General features: G+C 45.7%; 1 protein-coding gene across 2 annotated transcripts in view; it reads right to left on the bottom strand.

The window, feature by feature from the left end:
- Positions 1–3658: 3658 nt before the first annotated feature.
- The window catches only part of LOC126335051 (oligoribonuclease, mitochondrial), a 104404-nt gene continuing 88044 nt past the window's right edge, over positions 3659–20018 (bottom strand). For both annotated transcript variants that reach the window (XM_049997927.1, XM_049997928.1), the window contains exons 5-6: positions 4276–4402; positions 3659–3964 (exon numbers count right to left, since the gene is read on the bottom strand). In XM_049997927.1, coding sequence (XP_049853884.1) covers positions 3841–3964; positions 4276–4402 — 251 coding nt within the window. In that variant the 3' untranslated portion in view covers positions 3659–3840. The remainder of the gene's footprint in view (positions 3965–4275; positions 4403–20018) is intronic.

The raw sequence follows: 20018 nt of genomic DNA, 5'->3' as shown, positions 1-20018 counted from the left end.
GAGACTAACTTTACCTCTGGAATGTTTAACCTAAGAGGATATCATCATTTAACTCTATAGGCTGTAGTTTCCCCTCGCTTTCAGCAGTTTGCAGTACCAGAACAGCAAGGCTTTTTTTTGGTTGATGTGACATTCCGTCACAACTGAATATTACCAGTAGGGTCCACCGCTTACTTCAAAATGACAAAGTATATATTGCACAATTGGATAGATAAGAAAATCTACTCACCAAGTGGCGGCAGAACACTGATGCAATCACATGATGTCACTATAGCCACAACCTTTCCCATCCTGCAAAGATGGCACATGATGCTTTTTGAGCTGCAGTATACTTCACTGCAAACTGTGGATGCATTCAAACACCAAACGACTGAGAAGGAAGACAAAACATATGCTTCCTTGCAGCAACTCTGTCGCTCCATGCACCCAAACAAAGAAAGCGTACGGGAAGCAGCATCTGCCTGTGTGTTGGTATCAAAGCCACTACAGAGTTCAGGTTAGGGAGTGTCACATATTGTATTTACTCAGAATATACAGGGTGACCTGCCGGCCACAAGAAAGCTTCATTGCAGCTTACTGGTCAGTGCCCGGGATGCTACCAGTGGTGACAACAAAAATAACATTAAAGCCACCACTGCACCATCTGTCACAACAAACCGGCACTTCCCAATCCAGCAGTTCATGCGAAACCACAGTAAACATCAGCACTGTGAGTACTCGTGGCTTACCTACACGAGTGCCACGGACTACGACATTAGAGCAAAGGTGACATCCCACATACCTGGGGGGACTGTGGTTTGGGTGTGAATGCTGTACTGGCAACACAGCAACAGCAAAGCTAGATGAGCACATGATTCATTGCTGCCAACAGATTGCCTATTTTCGCATTTGGTGAGTGACTATGGTGAACTTGGATTTCTGTCAACATATTAGAATGGTCCTGGGTTAGCTAATGTGCGAGAGCCAATGTTGGGTGTCAACTTCCTACATCATTATGAATTAGATATCAACTTATGCGCAGCAAAACTTCAGATGGGGACTGAAATAATAGAAAGGTAGGTTTTCCGAAACCAACAGCGTATCCCTCACTAAATAGCAGCAAACTTGTTTCAGCAAGAACGAAACAAACAGCATTCCCCCACCCAATATGTTTCGTACAAATACAGAGGGAATGTACTCACCAAGCTGGAATTTGATCATTTAGAATATATTCCTATCTTTCACAACTGAGGTTAACTATCATATTTTTGCAATGTAAGCTAATGGTAATATGAAAAGAAAAAGCAAAATTATGTGATTAAAACTAGGAATTGATAGCCAAATGGTATTCTGTAAAATGCTGCTAAAATGGAATGTCATAGGTTAAAAAAGATCGAGAAGTGCAATCTAGAACACATTTACAAGTTCCGACACAACTCTGCAACGCCATGTATGGCATATGTCACACCACACCCAGGCCATACTTGTTTCCCAGAAACCTCGTCATTTAGCTCAAGACAAGTACTCCACAATGAAAAAAGGAAACTACAAATTGCTTCAGGCAGGAGTAATCCGCAGATCCAGCAGTTACTGGGTTTCACTACTGCATCTTGTTAAGAAAAAAGATGGAACATGGGAGAGTGTATGATGATTATGTTGCACTAAACAACCACACTATACCTGACTGCTATCCCATTCAGTATTCAAGATGACTATTTCCACTGTTACAGATTTCAAGAAAGCGCATCACCAATTTCTCGAAGTGCCTCAGGACATTCAGAAAGCAGCCATAACACAACATGTATTGTGTAGTTCAAATAGCCATGAATGCCTTTAGTGTTGGCAATGTGCTAGTGTTTTCACAAACAGCAAGAGAACATAAAGAATATTTGCAAATTGTGTTCAGTAGATTGCAAACTTTGGTTTAATAGTGAAAAAAGATAAGTGCATGCTTCATAAACACCAAGTGCAATTTTTTAGGCCACACAGTTTCTGCAGCAGGCATCGTTCACTTCAAATGCAATTGGAAGCAATACAAAACATTCCTCACCCCCACTGACTTTGAACAGTTATATTTTTAGGAATGGTATCTATTTGTGTAAGCAGTATGTTCCTGGTTTGAAATCAAATGTTTGAGTTGCACCACAGCATTTATAGCGCAATTAAACTAGTCAAAGACGATATGATTGACTGAGTATGAAAAAATACTGTCACTCGTGGCCTAGAGCATATGTGAAGAGATGGCAAATGAAAGTTATCTGCAATGTATGTAAGCCAATAAGTCAGTTTTCTGAAACCACATAGTGTTTTTCCTGTGTACGCTCCGACTTAGTGGACTCACTGTACCCAGTGGAAAGATTCCACTATTTCTTTATGTCAGTTGACTGATACATCCATTGGTGGAAGCTACACCTATTACAGACATTTTCATGGAAATATTTCCATACTACATCATGTGGTTCCGCTTCCTGGCACAGGTAGCAACGGACCAAGGATGACAGTTTGTCTCATTGTTATTCTGGGAACTTGCCAAGTTGTCTGGTTATCACCCCACTAGCAACCAGATGGTGGAGCACTAGCACAGGATGCTAAAAGCAGTGCTTCTGTGCAATGTTACAACTGGGATGGTGGCATTGTCAGTTAGTGTTACCCAGCCCCACACCACAGCCAAGCAGGATACACAGGGAGGCACATCAGCCAAGGTAATCACTGGTGAAACACATCTCCCGTCAGAATTTTTTGTGCTGCAGCAGTGCCGCTCCACACAGGAATTTATGTTTTAATGTAGCAAGTGAAACATCTATCTCTAAGCTTTGCCCTACACTGGCATCACACTTCACAGAAGACAACATTTTTATTTATAAGCATGTACAGTGTTCACTCACGTAATGTTTAGGACAGACACATTGCACCAATGCACTGGCCCTGGTCACATTACGCAGCCCTTTATCAACTTTGAATTGCAATGATCATTCTGCGAAAATTCTATACAATGATAAACCAGAAACAGTGTCACTTGAAGGGTAATACAGGCGTACCTTACCCACTGACACCCACCAACTCAGCACTACTCTCATTCATCATCACACACAATGAGTGATCTGCAGATAGTAATGACACCTACAGCACCATCGCTTAGCCAGGACACAAAAGTTCCACAACCCTCAATGTCTCTCCATAACAAGGTTGGTTGTCAAGTTCTCCACAAATTTCCATACATTCTCAGTGCTCCACTCTACAATGAGAGAAAAGGGATGGGATGTGTGGGATTAGATGTGCTTTGAGTTTGATGTATAATCTTTGGTGAGCACATTACAATCTTCAGACTGGTAAAGCAACTTTCAGTTAATATTTAGATCATGTATGCAAACCAGTTCTCTGTTGTGAGTGGATGAGAAACGTATATTTGCAAACGTGAATATATTTTGGTTCTCATTTAGCTTGCTTGTATGTGTGATGTTTGTTGCAGTAATGTACCCACAATATTAAGTGCTAAAGGGAATATCAAGATGGGGTCATAACACAGTCCACAATGTTCTCTATGAAACTGGTGTGCCAGGTGGGTAAGTACGGTAAATATGGATGACATGATGAGTAAAATGGTAAGTTGCACGAGAGGACCTGATCGTCAGTCCATAATCTTACCAGGATAGGTAGACAAAAAAATAAAATTGCTAACTCCATTGTGTAACAACTTTTTAATTAAAAGAATATAAAATGTACATGGATTATTTACTTTTAATAGAACCAATTTATAGATAAAGCAATTCTTTGTAAGGTGAAAGTGAATGAAGTTTTTTCTTTCTTCCTTTTCTCTCTCTCTCTCTCTTTTTGTAATGCAACATTTCTGTAGTATGAAGTTTATTTTTTAAAAATAGTGTCTCTATAATACTTCAGCTCTTCAATGCTTTCTCGTATGTCATCCAGTGCTCTGTGCTTCAGCTGCTTCTTGGGCATTGCCCTGAATTCGTTAGGATACCAACGTCTGAAACATTAAAAACAATAACAACATTAATAATAGTACAGCAATAATGGAAAATCCCGGATGGAGAAAACATGTAAAATAAGGGAAAGGCAACCACTGGCATATAGTGGATAAATGCGTGGCACATACAAACACATAACAGAAAACAGTATTCACACTACCCTTAGAGTTCCTCTTTGTCTAGTAAAAGTACACACAGACACGCAAACATATGCCCTGCAATGCGTGCAGAAAGGAACAAGAAAAAGATATTACAACTTCTTATACCATTCTGAGATAATGTCAGTCTATAGTAAGTATTTTGCTCAAACCTGCATAGCTCTTTAAGTGATGAAACATCCACATTTCTGTAGTGTAGATAGTTATTCACTTCTGGCATATGATATTGAAGGAATAAACGATCCATATAAATCGTATTGCCTGCAACTGGGCATTTCCCTATAAAGAAAAAAAAAACAGTCATGTTCCTTGACAACTAATTCCATTGAATTACACACACACACACACACACACACACACACACACAGAAATTTACTGATACAAAATAAAGGTGCTATTTTAAACTCCCTAACACAAGACATACTTCTCAAATATGCATTACGCTTTATTGATATGTTGTGAATGACATTTCATAAGTAATCAGAGCCGAACAATCACTCAGCAAGAACTGGCTAGGATTAAGGACTGGTGAAAAATGTAATATAACATTTCATTCCAAACAGAAACTCATGCCACAATGCCATTAGCTGTGTTTCTGTGTGGGCAAAGGAATCCTTGCTTTCCGTGGTATACATTGATAACTTCATATCTGCAATCTCATTGTCATAGAGTGCTCAGTTAAGTCACTGTTATCAAAAGGAAGGCACAAGGATCTCTAGTTCTGTCTTAATCTGAAGTGGTATGAAGTGAAATTAAGAAACGGGTCACAAATACAGAAAATCATAATGATCCTTTTTTACTGGAAGCAAACAGTGGTAACAAATGATTAAAAAATAATAATTAAAAATCAAAACCAAATTGTTCTTTAATTACAATGAGCCAACATATAAAATAAAACAATCATACAGGTTCACATGCAGCTAAATCAAGAGGCATCACAGGTAAGTCATGAAGGAAACTGTCAATCATGAGTGTCAACAGTATTGTGATACCATTTTCAAGTATTTGTTGACATTGTGTACCTAGTTAACATCCTGTACATACCAGAACATATGGTTTACAGAGGTTAAAGGATATTAATTTAGAATTTTTAAAGGTAGGCACTCTTGTCCTCATGAGTAAATTGGAAGAAAACAACTCATAATGGAATCATAATAGCAAGTTCCCTCAATTCTGCAATTCACCATAGTCTGCAGAGAATAAATGCTTAAGACACAGCTTCCTCGCAGAATAGTTCAATAGCCTCCTAAAATCTGTGCATAAATTTACGGAAAAAATGTAGGTATTAGCTCTTCTCAACAATGATCATGTTGCAACCCTGGGTTAAACCATTTCGTTTTGAGGTAACAGTTCCAGTCATCTGATGTTTATTGTGCAATCTTTAGGAAATTTTCATTTTCGGATTAATAAGCTCCTTTCCATTGAAGTGAACTACATTTCCAGTATCTCCACAATGTGGCCATGAAAAATTACGGTGTAGGTTGTCTGCGTTACTTGTGATGAAGTAAGCCGGGATATTTTTACTTCTCCTCTTGTTTTGAAATCTGCCTCCTTAAATCCGTTTTTTCACTTTTAACTAATTACCACTAACATAAACAAGTATAATCGGTATTTTCAAAAAAGAGAAAGAAAGGTTGGCCCTCAGTTTTAAACAATATAACACTAGATCTAATTTTGTGCTTAGTTATATGTATGCAATTGATTTTCTAATTTATTTTCACTATTCCTATTTAGTATCTTTCACTATAGTGCGAAATCAGTAATTGTTTTGTAACTTAAATTATATTGCTGACCTATAAACAAGTGTGAAGTCTACACTATGTATAAACATTAGGAGGAACAACTAATACTATTCTCAAAGGAGATATTGGGCTCTATTCGAAAACATGTTAGCAAAACCAGCCCTTCATTTATTCCAAAGTAATTAACAGATTTGACAAAAATATTGTCCGCGTAACTATATATGTTAATTTCACAATTTAAAAAAAATAATTTGGCTTATCCCTCTTAGCAGAAGTAACTATGAAAAACAATCAATTTTTTGATGTATTCAGTTGATTTAATGAGTTAAGTTTTAATTGTAATTTCTGTAAATTAAACTTCGAGCAATGTGTAGTTTCAGCACCTATTATTGTGAGGATATATAAGGGCCTGAGTTTTGGTCCCGAGACAGTCATTCCGCAGCAGAGTTGCAGACAAGGAACCTGCATTTGGTTAGAATGACAACATTGCATCAACTTAACTGTGAAATAAGTGTTACAAATGTAGGTCATGTGTTAAAACAATGACAGTGTTTGCTCCATATGTACCTTTCTATTCTTTAAGAACTGTGAACTTTGTGGTTAGGTTTTTACTGCCCATAGATGTTCAATAGTAAACTATTGTAGCAGTATGTGGAGGTTTGCCTGCAAACTGAGACTTATTGCAAGTTAAACAATAGTGCACTGGCCATAAAACTGTGTATTATTGGGGGGTTGTGAATAGTGAAAGTAAACATCTTTTGACGGTGCTCAGTCTGCTTTATGTCTTCGTTTGTTGTCCTCGGTGTCGACTTACTGCGTTGCTACACTGGCTGAAAAATGGGTTGTGAAAGTATAACAGACCGCTTTAAATGATGTAGCCGACAGAAGCACATTTTTGTTTCACTGTCTTTTACTATCACTTTTCACAGCCCCCAGTATTACACAGTTATATGGCCAGTGCACTATTGTTTAACTATCAATAAGCCTCATTAATGGCAAATTTATTGTTCTTTGTTCCAGTACTACCACTTCAAGCTCATAACTCCTCAGAACACAAATAGAAGTTTTTTTAGATAATATATAGGTGTGATAATGCAGTGTTAGATGATTTGTACCTCTCAAAAATATTACTCTTTCCGTTAAGCTCTCATTCCCAGCTGCAGTGTCATGAATTGGACAATATACATAGTACTGAATGTTGCTTAGTTCAACAATAGATCATCAAGATAGTTACACCACATTTATTTGCATACAGTTATCTCTTTCATTAATCATGTCTGCCAACTCCATTATTTCACATACATTTCTTACCTTGTCAGCTAGTGGAGAGCATTCTCAAAAAAGCTCCGCAACCATTAAGAACGTAACATTATTCATTATTTTATTATTTCATTATTGTTTCATTATCTAATAAGTAACACCTGCTCTGCTTATCCAGTGCAAAACTGATTCAACTGAAAATCACTTGACACTTCCTTATGCTAAGGCAAACAACTCTAATTACTGATCAGACAAAATTATCACTTAGAAAAACCATTATTTGCTTGACATTATAGCTTGAATGGTGATGTATAAATCTTGCTTATTCTTTCCACACATTACTCCAAGGCAACAATGTTTAAAGTTGTAATTTCTTTATGCTACAAGGCTGTACCATGACACTTCTATATACTACACATTTTCTCAGATCTATATTTAAGATTGTTTAAACTACATATTGCCTCTGCTGCTGTGCCAAATTATACTAATTTCACACATGAGCTGATTACTTCAGATATTAATTATTCTCTACATATGTTGACATCTTTCATTTTCAGTTTACCTTACCTCTTTGTCTGACATAAATTCTTTAACATTATATATACACACACAAAGATGATGTGACTTACCAAACAAAAGCACTGGCAGGTCGATAGACACACAAACATACACACAAAATTCTAGCTTTCGCAACCAACGGTTGCTTCTTCAGGAAGGAGGGAAGGAAGGAGAGGGAAAGACGAAAGGATGTGGGTTTTAAGGGAGAGGGTAAGGAGTCATTCCAATCCCTGGAGCGGAAAGACTTACCTTAGGGGCAAAAAAGGACAGGTGTACACTCTCACACACACACATCCATCCGCACCATACACAGACACAAGCAGAAATTTGTAAAGGCAAAGAGTTTGGCCAGAGATGTCAGTCGAGACAGAAGTACAGAGGCAAAGAAGTTGTTGAAAGACAGGTAAGGTATGGGGGCAGCAACTTGAAATTAGCGGAGGTTGAGGACTGGCGGATATTGAGAAGAGATGATATACTGAAGGGCAAGTTCCCATCTCCGGAGTTCTGACAGGTTGGTGTTAGTGGGAAGTATCCAGATAACTCTAACAGTGTAACACTGTGCCAAAATGTGCTGGCCGTGCACCAAGGCATGTTTAGCCACAGGGTGACCCTCATTACCAACAAACACTGTCTGCCTGTGTCCATTCATGCGAATGGCCAGTTTGTTGCTGGTCATTCCCACATAGAAGGCGTCACAGTGTAGGCAGGTCAGTTGGTAAATCACGTGGGTGCTTTCACACGTGGCTCTTCCTTTGATCGTGTACACCTTCCGGGTTACAGGACTGGAGTAGGTGGTGGTGGGAGGGTGCATGGGACAGGGGTAGGAGCCAGAGGGTAGGGAAGGTGGTTTGGGGATTTCATAGGGATGAACTAAGAGGTTACGAAGGTTAGGTGGACGGCGGAAAGACACTCTTGGTGGAGTGGGGAGGATTTCATGAAGGATGGATCTCATTTCGGGGCAGGATTTTAGGAAGTCGTATCCCTACTGGAGAGCCACATTCAGAGTCTGATCCAGTCTCGGAAAGTATCCTGTCACAAGTGGGGCTTGAGTGGGGTTTGAGGGGATGAGGAAGTGGCTCTGGTTATTTGCTTCTGAACCAGGTCAGGAGGGTAGTTGCGGGATGTGAAAGCTGTTTTCAGGTTGTTGGTGTAATGGTTCAAGGATTCCGGACTGGAGCAGATTTGTTTGCCACGAAGACCTAGGCTGTAGGGAAGGGACCGTTTGATGTGGAATGGGTGGCAGCTGTCATAATGGAGGTACTGTTGCTTGTTGGTGGGTTTGATGTGGACGGACGTGTGAAGCTGGCCATTGGACAGATGGAGATCAACGTCAAGGAAAGTGGCATGGGTTTTGGAGTAGGACCAGGTGAATCTGATCGAACCAAAGGAGTTGAGGTTGGAGAGGAAATTCTGGAGTTGTTCTTCACTGTGAGTCCAGATCATGAAGATGTCATCAATAAATCTGTACCAAACTTTGGGTTGGCAGGCTTGGGTAACCAAAAAGGCTTCCTCTAAGCGACCCATAAATAGGTTGGCATACGAGGGGGCCATCCTGGTACCCATGGCTGTTCCCTTTAATTGCTGGTATGTCTGGCCTTCAAAAGTGAAGAAGTTGTGGGTCAGGATGAAGCTGGCTAAGGTAATGAGGATTGAGGTTTTAGGTAGGGAGGCAGGTGATCGGCGTGAAAGGAAGTGCTCCACCACAGCGAGGCCCTGGATGGTGGTTGTTGGGATGTTTAAGGGGGGACTAAACAGCTAAGGTCATCAGTCCCCCATTCCAAAAACAGCCGAAACAAAATTTACGGAACACGTAAAACCCCTTTGGGAGGAGACGCCCCTTCCCCCAGTCATTGAAAGAACACCAATGTGGCAGCGAACACTAGAGACAAGAAGAGTACAGACGAACACCAGACAGAAAGAAACGGAAGAAAAGAAGAGGGCTGGAGACTGGTCGACTGACCAAGGGAACAAAAATTGGGAAAGAGTCAACCATCCAAACACACACATTAAAATCTGCAACCAATGAGAGACTCAAGGACAAGATACACAGAAAGGGAAAGGGGCAGGTCCCCCCTAAATGGAACCATAAAAAGGAGTACCACGGATAAAATTTAAAACGTCGTCAGCCATGGAGGCATCATCGCGTAAAACCAAAGGCAACGAGCCCGGGAGATTAAAAGTCTGCCGGAGGGTGCGCAGGCGGGGACACTCCAACAAAATGTGGGCGACTGTCAACCGGAACCCACAGTGTCATAGGGGGGGATTCTCCTGATGCAAAAGATGTCCGTGCATCAGGTAGGTATGGCCGATGCGGAGCCGACACAGGATGACAGAGTCCCTGCGAGAAGCCTGCAGGGAGGACCACCACACATCGGTCGTCTCCTTAACAGCCCGCAGTTTATTCGGTGAAGTCAGGCTACGCCACTCGTCATGCCACATCTGATGCACCTTACGGCGCAACGCCAGCCGCAGATCACGAGCCGGGAGTCCGATCTCCAAAGTGGGGGCGTTGATCGCCCTTTGGCCAGCCTGTTGACACGTTCGTTCCCCGGGATGCCAACATGACCTGGCGTCCAAAGAAAGACCACCGAACGACCAGAGTGGGTAATAGCAAAAACAGACTCCTGAATAAAGGATACCAGAGAAGAAGAGGTATAGCAGCGGTCGATAGCCTGGAGGCTGCTCAGGGAGTCACTGCAGATGACGATGGACGTACCTGAGCAGGAGTGCATATGCTCAAGAGCGCGCAATATGGCCACCAGCTCTGCAGTAAAAATACTGCAGCCAGCCGGCAAGGAGCGCTGTTCAACATGGGCAGCGTGAGCAAAAGCGTAGGCAGTATGACCATCCACCAGGGAACCATCAGTGTAGACAGGCTCACAGCCTGAAAATGAGGCGAAGAGCGCAAGAAAACGGTGACGGAGGGCCACATGCGGAACCGAGTCCTTGGGTTCCCGTGCCAAGTCCAGGCGGACAGACGGCCGGGGCATACACCAGGGAGGCATGGGTGGACGGACCCAGAAGGGTGGCAGGAGAGGGAATGACCCCAGTTCCGACAGCAGGGACTGGACGCGGACAGCAATGGAAAGCCCAGACCTAGGTTGCCAGTCGGGCAGAGGGAGGACCCTGGCAGGGAAAAGCAGGCGATGATTGGGATGGCCTGGTGAGCAATGCACATGGACAGCATAGTCGGCGAGCAGTCGGTGGCGGCGAATCCGCAGCGGGGGAACCCCGGCCTCCACCAGTAGACTATCCACGGGGCTCGTACGGAAAGCGCCAGTTGCAAGCCGAACCCCACAGTGGTGTATGGGGTCCAACAACGTCAACACTGAGGGTGATGCAGACCCATAGGCCAGGCTCCCATAATCAAGCCTGGACTGCACAAGGGCTCTGTACAATCGCAACAGCGTGCTGCGATCTGCACCCCAAGACGCATGGCTCAGGCAGCGGAGGGCGTTGAGGTGCCGCCAGCACTTTTGCTTCAGCTGAGTAATATGAGGAACCCATGTGAGCCGGGCATCAAAGACGAGTCCTAAGAAGTGGCTAGTGTCCACCACTTCAAGTAGGTGACCGTCGAGATAAAGCTCCGGATGAGGGTGGACCGTCCGACGCCTGCAGAAGTGCATAACTCGACTCTTGGCCGCAGAGAAATGAAATCCATGAGTCAGAGCCCATGATGCCGCCCTGCGAACGGCTGCTTGCAGCCTGAGTTCGGCGACTCCCACAGTCGTTGAGCTAAATGAGATGCAGATGTCGTCGGCATACAAAGAAGGAGACACTGATGACCCCACGGCTGCAGCCAGACCATTAATGGCCACTAGAAATAAGGAAACGCTCAACACCGAGCCCTGCGGGACCCCATTTTCCTGTATATAAGATGAACTAGAGGCGGCACCGACTTGCACCCGGAAAGAGCGGCGCAATAAAAAGTTTTGAAGAAAAGCTGGGAGCTGACCACCAAGACCCCACTCGCGCAACGTAGCAAGGATGTGATGCCTCCATGTTGTGTTATATGCCTTCCGCAGATCAAAAAATACAGGAACGAGATGCTGACGGCGGGAAAAGGCCGTACGGATAGCAGATTCCAGCCGCACCAAATTGTCCGCAGCAGATCGGCTCTGACGGAAGCCACCCTGGGATGGAGCGATGAGACTGCGTGACTCAAGGACCCAACACAAACGCCGCCCCACCATACGTTCGAGCAATTTGCACAAATAGTTGGTGAGGGTAATGGGATGATAGCTGTCCACCGCCAGAGGGTCCGCACCGGGCTTCAAGATGGGGACGATAACACCCTCTCCCCATTGCAACGGGAACACGCCCTCGCTCCAAATGCGGTTAAAGATGGTGAGGATGTGTCTCTGGCAGTCCCCGGAGAGATGCTTCAGCATCGGCGCGTGGATGCAGTCCGGTCCTGGTGCTGTATCAGGGCAATCGGCGAGGGCAGCGAGGAATTCCCTCTCGCTGAAAGGAGCATTGTATTGTTCAGAACGACGTGTGTGGAATGATAATGGCGTCCGCTCGGCGCGCTCCTTTAGAGAGCGAAAGGCAGGAGGGTAAGTTGCAGTCACAGAGCTCGTAGCAAGGTGGTCAGCAATGGTGGCAGCGTCCGTGCAGACAGCGCCGTCCAGGGAGATTCCAGGGACACCCATAGCGGTCTGGTATCCATAAATCCGCCGGATGCGGGACCAAACGAGCGACGGGGAGACATGGGAGCCCAATGATGAAACGTACCTCTCCCAGCACTCCTGCTTACGCCGTGCAATAAGACGACGGGCCAAGGCACGGAGCTTCTTAAAGGCGATGAGGGTCTCCAGAGACGGGTGCCGCTTATGACACTGGAGAGCCCGCCTACGGTCGCAAATAGCCTCAGCAATCTCCGGCGACCACCAGGGGACAGCCTTCCTCCGAGGGAGTCCAGAAGAGCAGGGGATGGCAGTCTCGGCCGCAGAAATAATTGACGAGGTCAAGACACGGACCACCTCGTCAATGTCACCCTGTGGGGGAGAAGCAATGGTGGCAGCAGAAGTAAAAGCCGGCCAGTCAGCCCTGTTGAGAGCCCAGCGGGGCAGGCGCCCAGAAGAATGACACTGGGGCAGTGACAAATAGATCGGAAAATGGTCACTACCACACAGGTCAGGATGCACTCTCCAGTGAAGGGATGGGACAAGTCCGGGGCTGCAAAGAGAGAGATCGATGGCCGAGAACGAGCCACGGGCCACACTGAAATGCGTGGGAGCACCGGTGTTCAAGAGGCTAAGGTCAAGCTGAGCCAACACATGCTCCACGGCGCGACCGCGGTCATTGGAGACAGTCCCACCCCATAGAGGGTTGTGGGCATTGAAATTGCCCAGAAGCAGCAATGGCGGCGGGAGTTGAGCCAGCAGCGCAGCCAAGACATGTCAGGGGAGCTGCCCATATGGAGGAACGTAAACAGAGCAAACAGTAATAGCCGGCGAGAGCTCAATCCTGACAGCGACTGCCTCTAAAGGCGTCAGAAGGGGTACTGGCGAGCTACAGACAGAGTGGTGAACAAAGAGGCAAACTCCACCTGAAGCTCGTTGACAGTCAGCGCGGTTCTTATAGTATCCCCGATAACCGCAAAGGGCAGGGGTCCGCATTGCTGGAAAGCAAGTTTCCTGAAGAGCAATGCAGAGAACAGGGGACACACTCAGAAGCATCCGGAGCTCAGGCAGGTGGCGGAAATAACCGCCGCAGTTCCACTGGAGAATGGAAGCAGGAAGGGACTGGGAGGGCGTGAAGGTGACTAAGAGGCAGACGGCGCCGCAGAGTCAACGGCCGCCACTGGGCGAGAGTCAGTTGTGTCCATAGCAGAGGCCCCCGAGGGTTCCGTGAGGGCGAGATCCGCGGCAGAGGCGAGGATCTCCACCTCATCCCCAGAGCCAGAAATATTGACAGCAGGTGGTACTACATCTACATGACTACTCTGCAATTCACATTTAAGTGCTTGGCAGAGGGTTCATCGAACCACAATCATACTATCTCTCTACTATTCCACTCCCGAACAGCGAGCAGGAAAAACGTACACCTAAACCTTTCTGTTCGAGCTCTGATTTCTCTTATTTTATTTTGATGATCATTCCTACCTATGTAGGTTGGGCTCAACAAAATATTTTCGCATTCGGAACAGAAAGTTGGTGACTGAAATTTCGTAAAAAGGTCTCGCCGCGACGAAAAACGTCTATGCTGTAATGACTTCCATCCCAACTCGTGTATCATATCTGCCACACTCTCTCCCCTATAACGCGATAATACAAAACGAGCTGCCCTTCTTTGCACCCTCTCGATGTCCTCCGTCAATCCCACCTGGTAAGGATCCCACACCGCGCAGCAATATTCTAACAGAGGTTGAACAAGTGTAGTGTAAGCTGTCTCTTTAGTGGACTTGTTGCATCTTCTAAGTGTCCTGCCAATGAAACGCAACCTTTGGCTCGCCTTCCCGACAATATTATCTATGTGGTCCTTCCAACTGAAGTTGTTCGTAATTTTAACACCCAGGTACTTAGTTGAATTGACAGCCTTGAGAATTGTACTATTTATCGAGTAATAGAATTCCAACGGATTTCTTTTGGAGATCATGTGGATCATCATACTGAAACTGCCGGAGCGTCCTTCTTCTTGGACACCTTCCGTTCCTTCTTCTCGCGTCTGTCCTTTGGCTTAGAGGGCTGGGAGAGTTTCTCTGAAGGAGCGTCGGAGGCTGACGACAACGCAGAAGCCCTACGACCAGCAGGTGGAGGAACCTTCAGCCACTGGCTGACATCCGGCGGGGTAGCAGAAGAAACGGAAGAAGGGAGGGCCCCGAGGGACCCCTTCCACGAGAGAGGAACCGGCAGAGGCAACGCCGGCAGAGAAGGAGGGGGAGGGGGAGGGATCGAGCCCCCTGGTTTTGGAGCAGATGTCACTCCCGAAGCATGTGCGGGGGGAGTGACAGACGGGGGTTTCCCCCAACTGCTAAGGGGGCAACAGAGGAAGGCTTACCCCCAGACACGAGGGGGGCAGACAGAGATGTACTGCCCCGAGGGCCCACTGAAGGCGGCACAGATGAGGCGACAACTGCCGCCCACGAGGGCGACGATAACGTGGCTGCAGCATAAGAAGTTTGAAGAGGGACAGGATGCAACCTTTCAAATTTCAGTTTTGCCTCGCGATAAGTAAGCCGGTCCAGGGTCTTAAATTCCATAATCTTCTGCTCCTTATGAAGAACGGGGCAGTCCGGCGAGCATGGAGAGTGGTGTTCCCCACATTTGACACAGACAGGCGGAGGCGCACATGGAGAATCGCGATGAGAGCGGCGTCCGCAATCTCGACATGTGGCGCTGGATGGGCAACGGGAGGACATATGCCCAAACTTCCAGCACTGGAAGCACCGCATCGGGGGAGGGACGTATGGCTTGACGTCACAACAGTAAAGCATTACCTTGACCTTCTCAGGCAATACAGCACCCTCGAAGGCCAAGATAAAGGCACCGGTGGCCACCCTGTTGGTCTTGGGTCCTCTGTGCACACGACGGACAAAATGCACACCACGTCGTTCCAAGTCAGCTCTCAGCTCGTCATCGGACTGTAACAAGAGGTCGCGATGGTAAATAATCCCCTGGACCATAAGCTATTGTGGGGAGTGACGGTAACAGGGACATCTCCCAGCTTATCACACAAGAGCAACGCCCGTGACTGGGCAGGGGAGAACGTCTTGAGGAGGATGGACCCATTCCTCATTTTAGACAACCCCGCCACTTCCCCAAACTTATCCTCCAGGTGTTCCACAAAAAACATAGGCTTTGTCGAAAGAAAGGAGTCACCATCAGTCCTGCTGCAGACAAGGTATTGTGGAACATAAGGTTCCAACTTGGCACTAGATCTGCGTCCCTCCCACGGCGCAGCCAACGAGGGGAACGATTGAGGGTCATATTGTGCAGCATCAAATTCAATTCTGCCTCGCTTAGAGACGCTGGTGGCAGTGCGACCACCAGCTTGGTGAGATTTATTGCGCTTCATTGCGCCACATCCGCTCAGATGCCACCTACTCCGAACGAGGGCTCTCCAAGGGCGCCACCCAGCCAAAGCAACGGGTACCTGGCCGATATCCCATTGCCCGGAGTCCCCGTGCCCCAGACAAGATGGGCACATACTCCTTGGCATGCATGGGGAGGAAACAGCTCTGGCATCTGTAGTGCGATCCCTGCGTAGTCAGAGGGCTACCACCAAGAGGGTACATGACGACCCCACCACAACGGAGTGGCTACCGTGCTGGATTTTAGGTGTTGAAAGGGTCCACAGTTGTCGTGGGTGCTAAGAAGGGGATTACGCACAAGACGAGGAGGCAACCCAGCAGACATGGGGTGTAAATTCCTCCACACGACAATAGATAGCATGCGAGATGGAGGTGCACGATGGACCAATAGAGAAACACCACGTAAGGCGTCCTTCCCGAAATGGAACGCACTAACAACGGAAATTTTGAAAATGGCAGGTCAAACCCAAGAGGAGACCATCACATAAGGCCGAAACTTTGGAGACTCCTTTTAGTCGCCTCTTACGACAGGCAGGAATACCGCGGGCCTATTCTTACCCCCGAACCCGCAGGGGGGGCGAGGCCCTGGACATGCGTAATATTTGTGTATATGGAAGTGGCATCAATGGTAACAAGGATGGTTTCTGGTGGTAACACATTGGGTAAGGAATCCAGGCGTTCGAGAAAGTGGTTGGTGTCCTTGATGAAGGATGCATGTAATGGGTTGAAGGTGTTGATCTACTTAGGCAGAGATACGTTCTGTGGGGGCTTGGTAACCAGCTACAATGGGGCGGCCGGGATGACTAGGTTTGTGAACTTTAGAAAGAAGGTAGAAGGTAGGGGTACGGGGTGTCGGTGGGTCAGGAGGTTGATGGAGTCAGGTGAAAGGTTTTGTAGGGGGCCTAAGATTCTGAGGATTCCTTGAAGCTCCGCCTGGACATCAGGAATAGGATCAGTGGGTTCCTGTAGTCATGTCCTAGTTCATGAACCACAGGCAACGTATGAGTGGTCAAGTAAGTGGTCCCAACAGTTGGGATACCAGTTACTTTGGAATAAGGCTGGGCATCTCTGACATTTTCTGAGTCGTGGTCACCTTTGTGCTCCTATGGCAAAGACTACCAAATCCACCGGTTAGTCCCTCAACCGTTAGGGGTAAAACTCAATGGGACTCGGGGCAAGTAAGGCTAGCAACCTGCTTCCCCTACTTTAAATATGATGCTGGCAACAATCAGAGCAAAATGCCTCGGACCTTTGGGGGTGACGGAGTCCCACCTCTAACTGATGAACCAGGGACTCCTAAGATACGACTTGGCAAACAAATGGTAATGATTCCCAGAATGAGATTTTCACTCTGCAGCGGAGTGTGCGCTGATATGAAACTTCCTGGCAGATTAAAACTGTGTGCCCGACCGAGACTCGAACTCGGGACCTTTGCCTTTCGCGGGCAAGTGCTCTACCAACTGAGCTACCGAAGCACGACTCACGTCCGGTACTCACAGCTTTACTTCTGCCAGTATCCGTCTCCTACCTTCCAAACTTTACAGAAGCTCTTCTGCGAAACTTGCAGAACTAGCACTCCTGAAAGAAAGGATATTGCGGAGACATGGCTTAGCCACAGCCTGGGGGATGTTTCCAGAATGAGATTTTCACTCTGCAGCGGAGTGTGCGCTGATATGAAACTTCCTGGCAGATTAAAACTGTGTGCCCGACCGAGACTCGAACTCGGGACCGGCAAAGGTCCCGAGTTCGAGTCTCGGTCGGGCACACAGTTTTAATCTGCCAGGAAGTTTCAAATGGTAATGAGATGGGGAGCTATTAATATCAATGGGGGCTACCCTGGGGAGAAGGTAGAGCTGGCAGAGGCTGCAAGTAAGATGGGGCTGGACGTTTTAGCTGTTAGTGACATTCGGGTAAGGGGTGAGAAAGAAGAGGAAGTGGGAGAATACAAGATCTACCTGTCAGGAGTCAAAGCAGGAATAGCACAATGAGGGGTAGGGCTTTACATCAGGAAAGAAATGGAAACCAGCGTAGTTGCAGTAAGGTATGTAAACGAACGACTGATGTGGGTAGATTTGACAGTGTCTAGCAAGAAAATTAGGATTGTGTCAGTATATTCGCATTGTGAAGGGACAGATCAAGATAAGATGGATAGTTTTTATGAGGCACTCAGTGATGTAGTAGTTAGAGTAAAGGACAAGGACAGTGTTCTGCTCATAGGTGATTTTAATTCCAGGATTGGAAATCGAACAGAAGGGTATGAAAAGGTTATGGGTAAATTTGGAGAGGATATGGAGGCCAACAGGAACGGGAAACAACTCTTGGATTTCTGTGCCAGTATGGGCTTAGTAATCACAAACTCCTTTTTTAAACATAAGAACATTCACCGGTATACTTGGGAAGGCAGGGGAACCAGATCTGTCATTAACTATATAATAACAGATCAGGAATTCAGGAGGGCTGTGAGGGACACACGTGTATTCAGGGGATTCTTTGATGACACTGATCATTATTTAATCTGCAGTGAAATTGGGATTGTGAGGTTGAAAGTGCAGGAGGTCAGGTCCATATGTAGGAGAATAAGAGTGGAGAAACTTCAGGATAAGGAAATCAGGCACAAGTACATAACAGCAATCTCAGGAACCAGTTAGTTGAATGTAGTCAATTACAGTCATTGTAAAAGGAATGGACAAGGTAGAGGGACACAGTACTAGAAGTGGCTAAAGAATATCTGGGAACAGTAGTGTGTAAAAGTAGGATGAAACAAACAGCTTGGTGGAATGACACAGTCAAGGCAGCCTGTAAAAGGAAAAAGAAGGTGTATCAAAAATGGCTACATACTAGAACTCAGGTAGACAGAGAGTTATGTTGAAGAAAGAAACAAAGCCAAACAGATAACTGCACATCCAAGAAGAAATTTTGGGAAGACTTTGGAAACAGGTTGGAGACTATGGGTCAAGCTGCTGGAAAACCATTCTGGAGTGTAATTAGCAGTCTTCGAAATGGAGGTAAGAAGGAAATGACAAGTATTTTGGACAGGTCAGGAAAACTGCTGGTGAATCCTGCGGATGCCTTGGGCAGATGGAAGGAATATTTTGAAGAGTTGCTCAATGTAGGTGAAAATACGATCAGCAATGTTTCAGATTTCGAGGTAGAATGGGATAGGAAGGATGATGGAAATAGCATCACATTTGAGGAAGTGGAGAAAATGGTCAATAGATTGCAGTGCAATAAAGCAGGTGGGGTGGATGAAATTAAGTTGGAACTCATCAAATACAGTGGAACGTCTGGTCTTAAATGGCTACACAGGATAACTGAAATGGCCTGGGAGTCGGGACAGGTTCCATCAGACTGGACAAAAGCAGTAATCACACCAATCTTTAAACATGGAAACAGAAAAGATTGTAACAACTACAGAGGTATCTCTTTAATCAGCGTTGTTGGTAAAATCTTCTCAGGTATTGTTGAAAGGAAAGTGCGAGTATTAGTTGAGGACCAACTGGATGAAAATCCGTGTGGTTTTAGGCCTCTTAGAGGTTGTCAGGACCAGATCTTCAGCTTATACCAAATTATGGAGAAGTGTTATGAGTGGAACAGGGAATTGTATCTATGCTTTATAGATCTAGAAAAGGCGTATGACCAGGTTCCTAGGAGGAAGTTATTGTCTGTTCTATGAGATTATGGAATAGGAGGCTAACTCTTGCAAGCAAATTAAAGGTCTTTACATGGATAGTCAGGCAGCAGTTAGAGTTGACGGTAAATTGAGTTCATGGTTCAGAGTAGTTTCAGGGGTAAGACAAGGCTGCAACCTGTCTCCACTGTTGTTCGTATTATTTATGGATCATATGTAGAAAACAATAGACTGGTTGGGTGAGATCACGAGATGTGAACACAAAATAAGCAGTCTTGCATGTGCGGATGACTTAGTTGTGGTGGCAGATTCGAATGAAAGTTTGCAAAGTAATATTTCAGAGCTAGATCAGAAATGTAAGGACTATGGTATGAAGATTAGCATCTCCAAAACGAAAGTAATGTTAGTGGGAAAGAAATATGAACGGATTGAGTGCCAAATAGGAGGAACAAAGTTAGAACAGGTGGACAGTTTCAAGTACTTAGGATGCATATTGTCACAGGACGGCAACATAGTGAAAGAACTGGAAGTGAGTTGTAGCAAAGCTAATGCAGTGAGCGCTCAGCTATGATCTACTCTCTTCTGCAAGAAGTCAGCACCAAGACTAAGTTAGCTGCACACCGTTCAATCTTTCGACCAACTTTGTTGTATGGGAGCGAAAGGTGGGTGGAT

The sequence above is a fragment of the Schistocerca gregaria genome, chromosome 2, assembly GCF_023897955.1.
Source record: "Schistocerca gregaria isolate iqSchGreg1 chromosome 2, iqSchGreg1.2, whole genome shotgun sequence".
Classification (NCBI taxonomy): domain Eukaryota; kingdom Metazoa; phylum Arthropoda; class Insecta; order Orthoptera; family Acrididae; genus Schistocerca; species Schistocerca gregaria.
The sequence above is the reverse complement of the archived record's forward strand: the minus strand, read 5'-3'. Positions and strand labels throughout refer to the sequence as shown.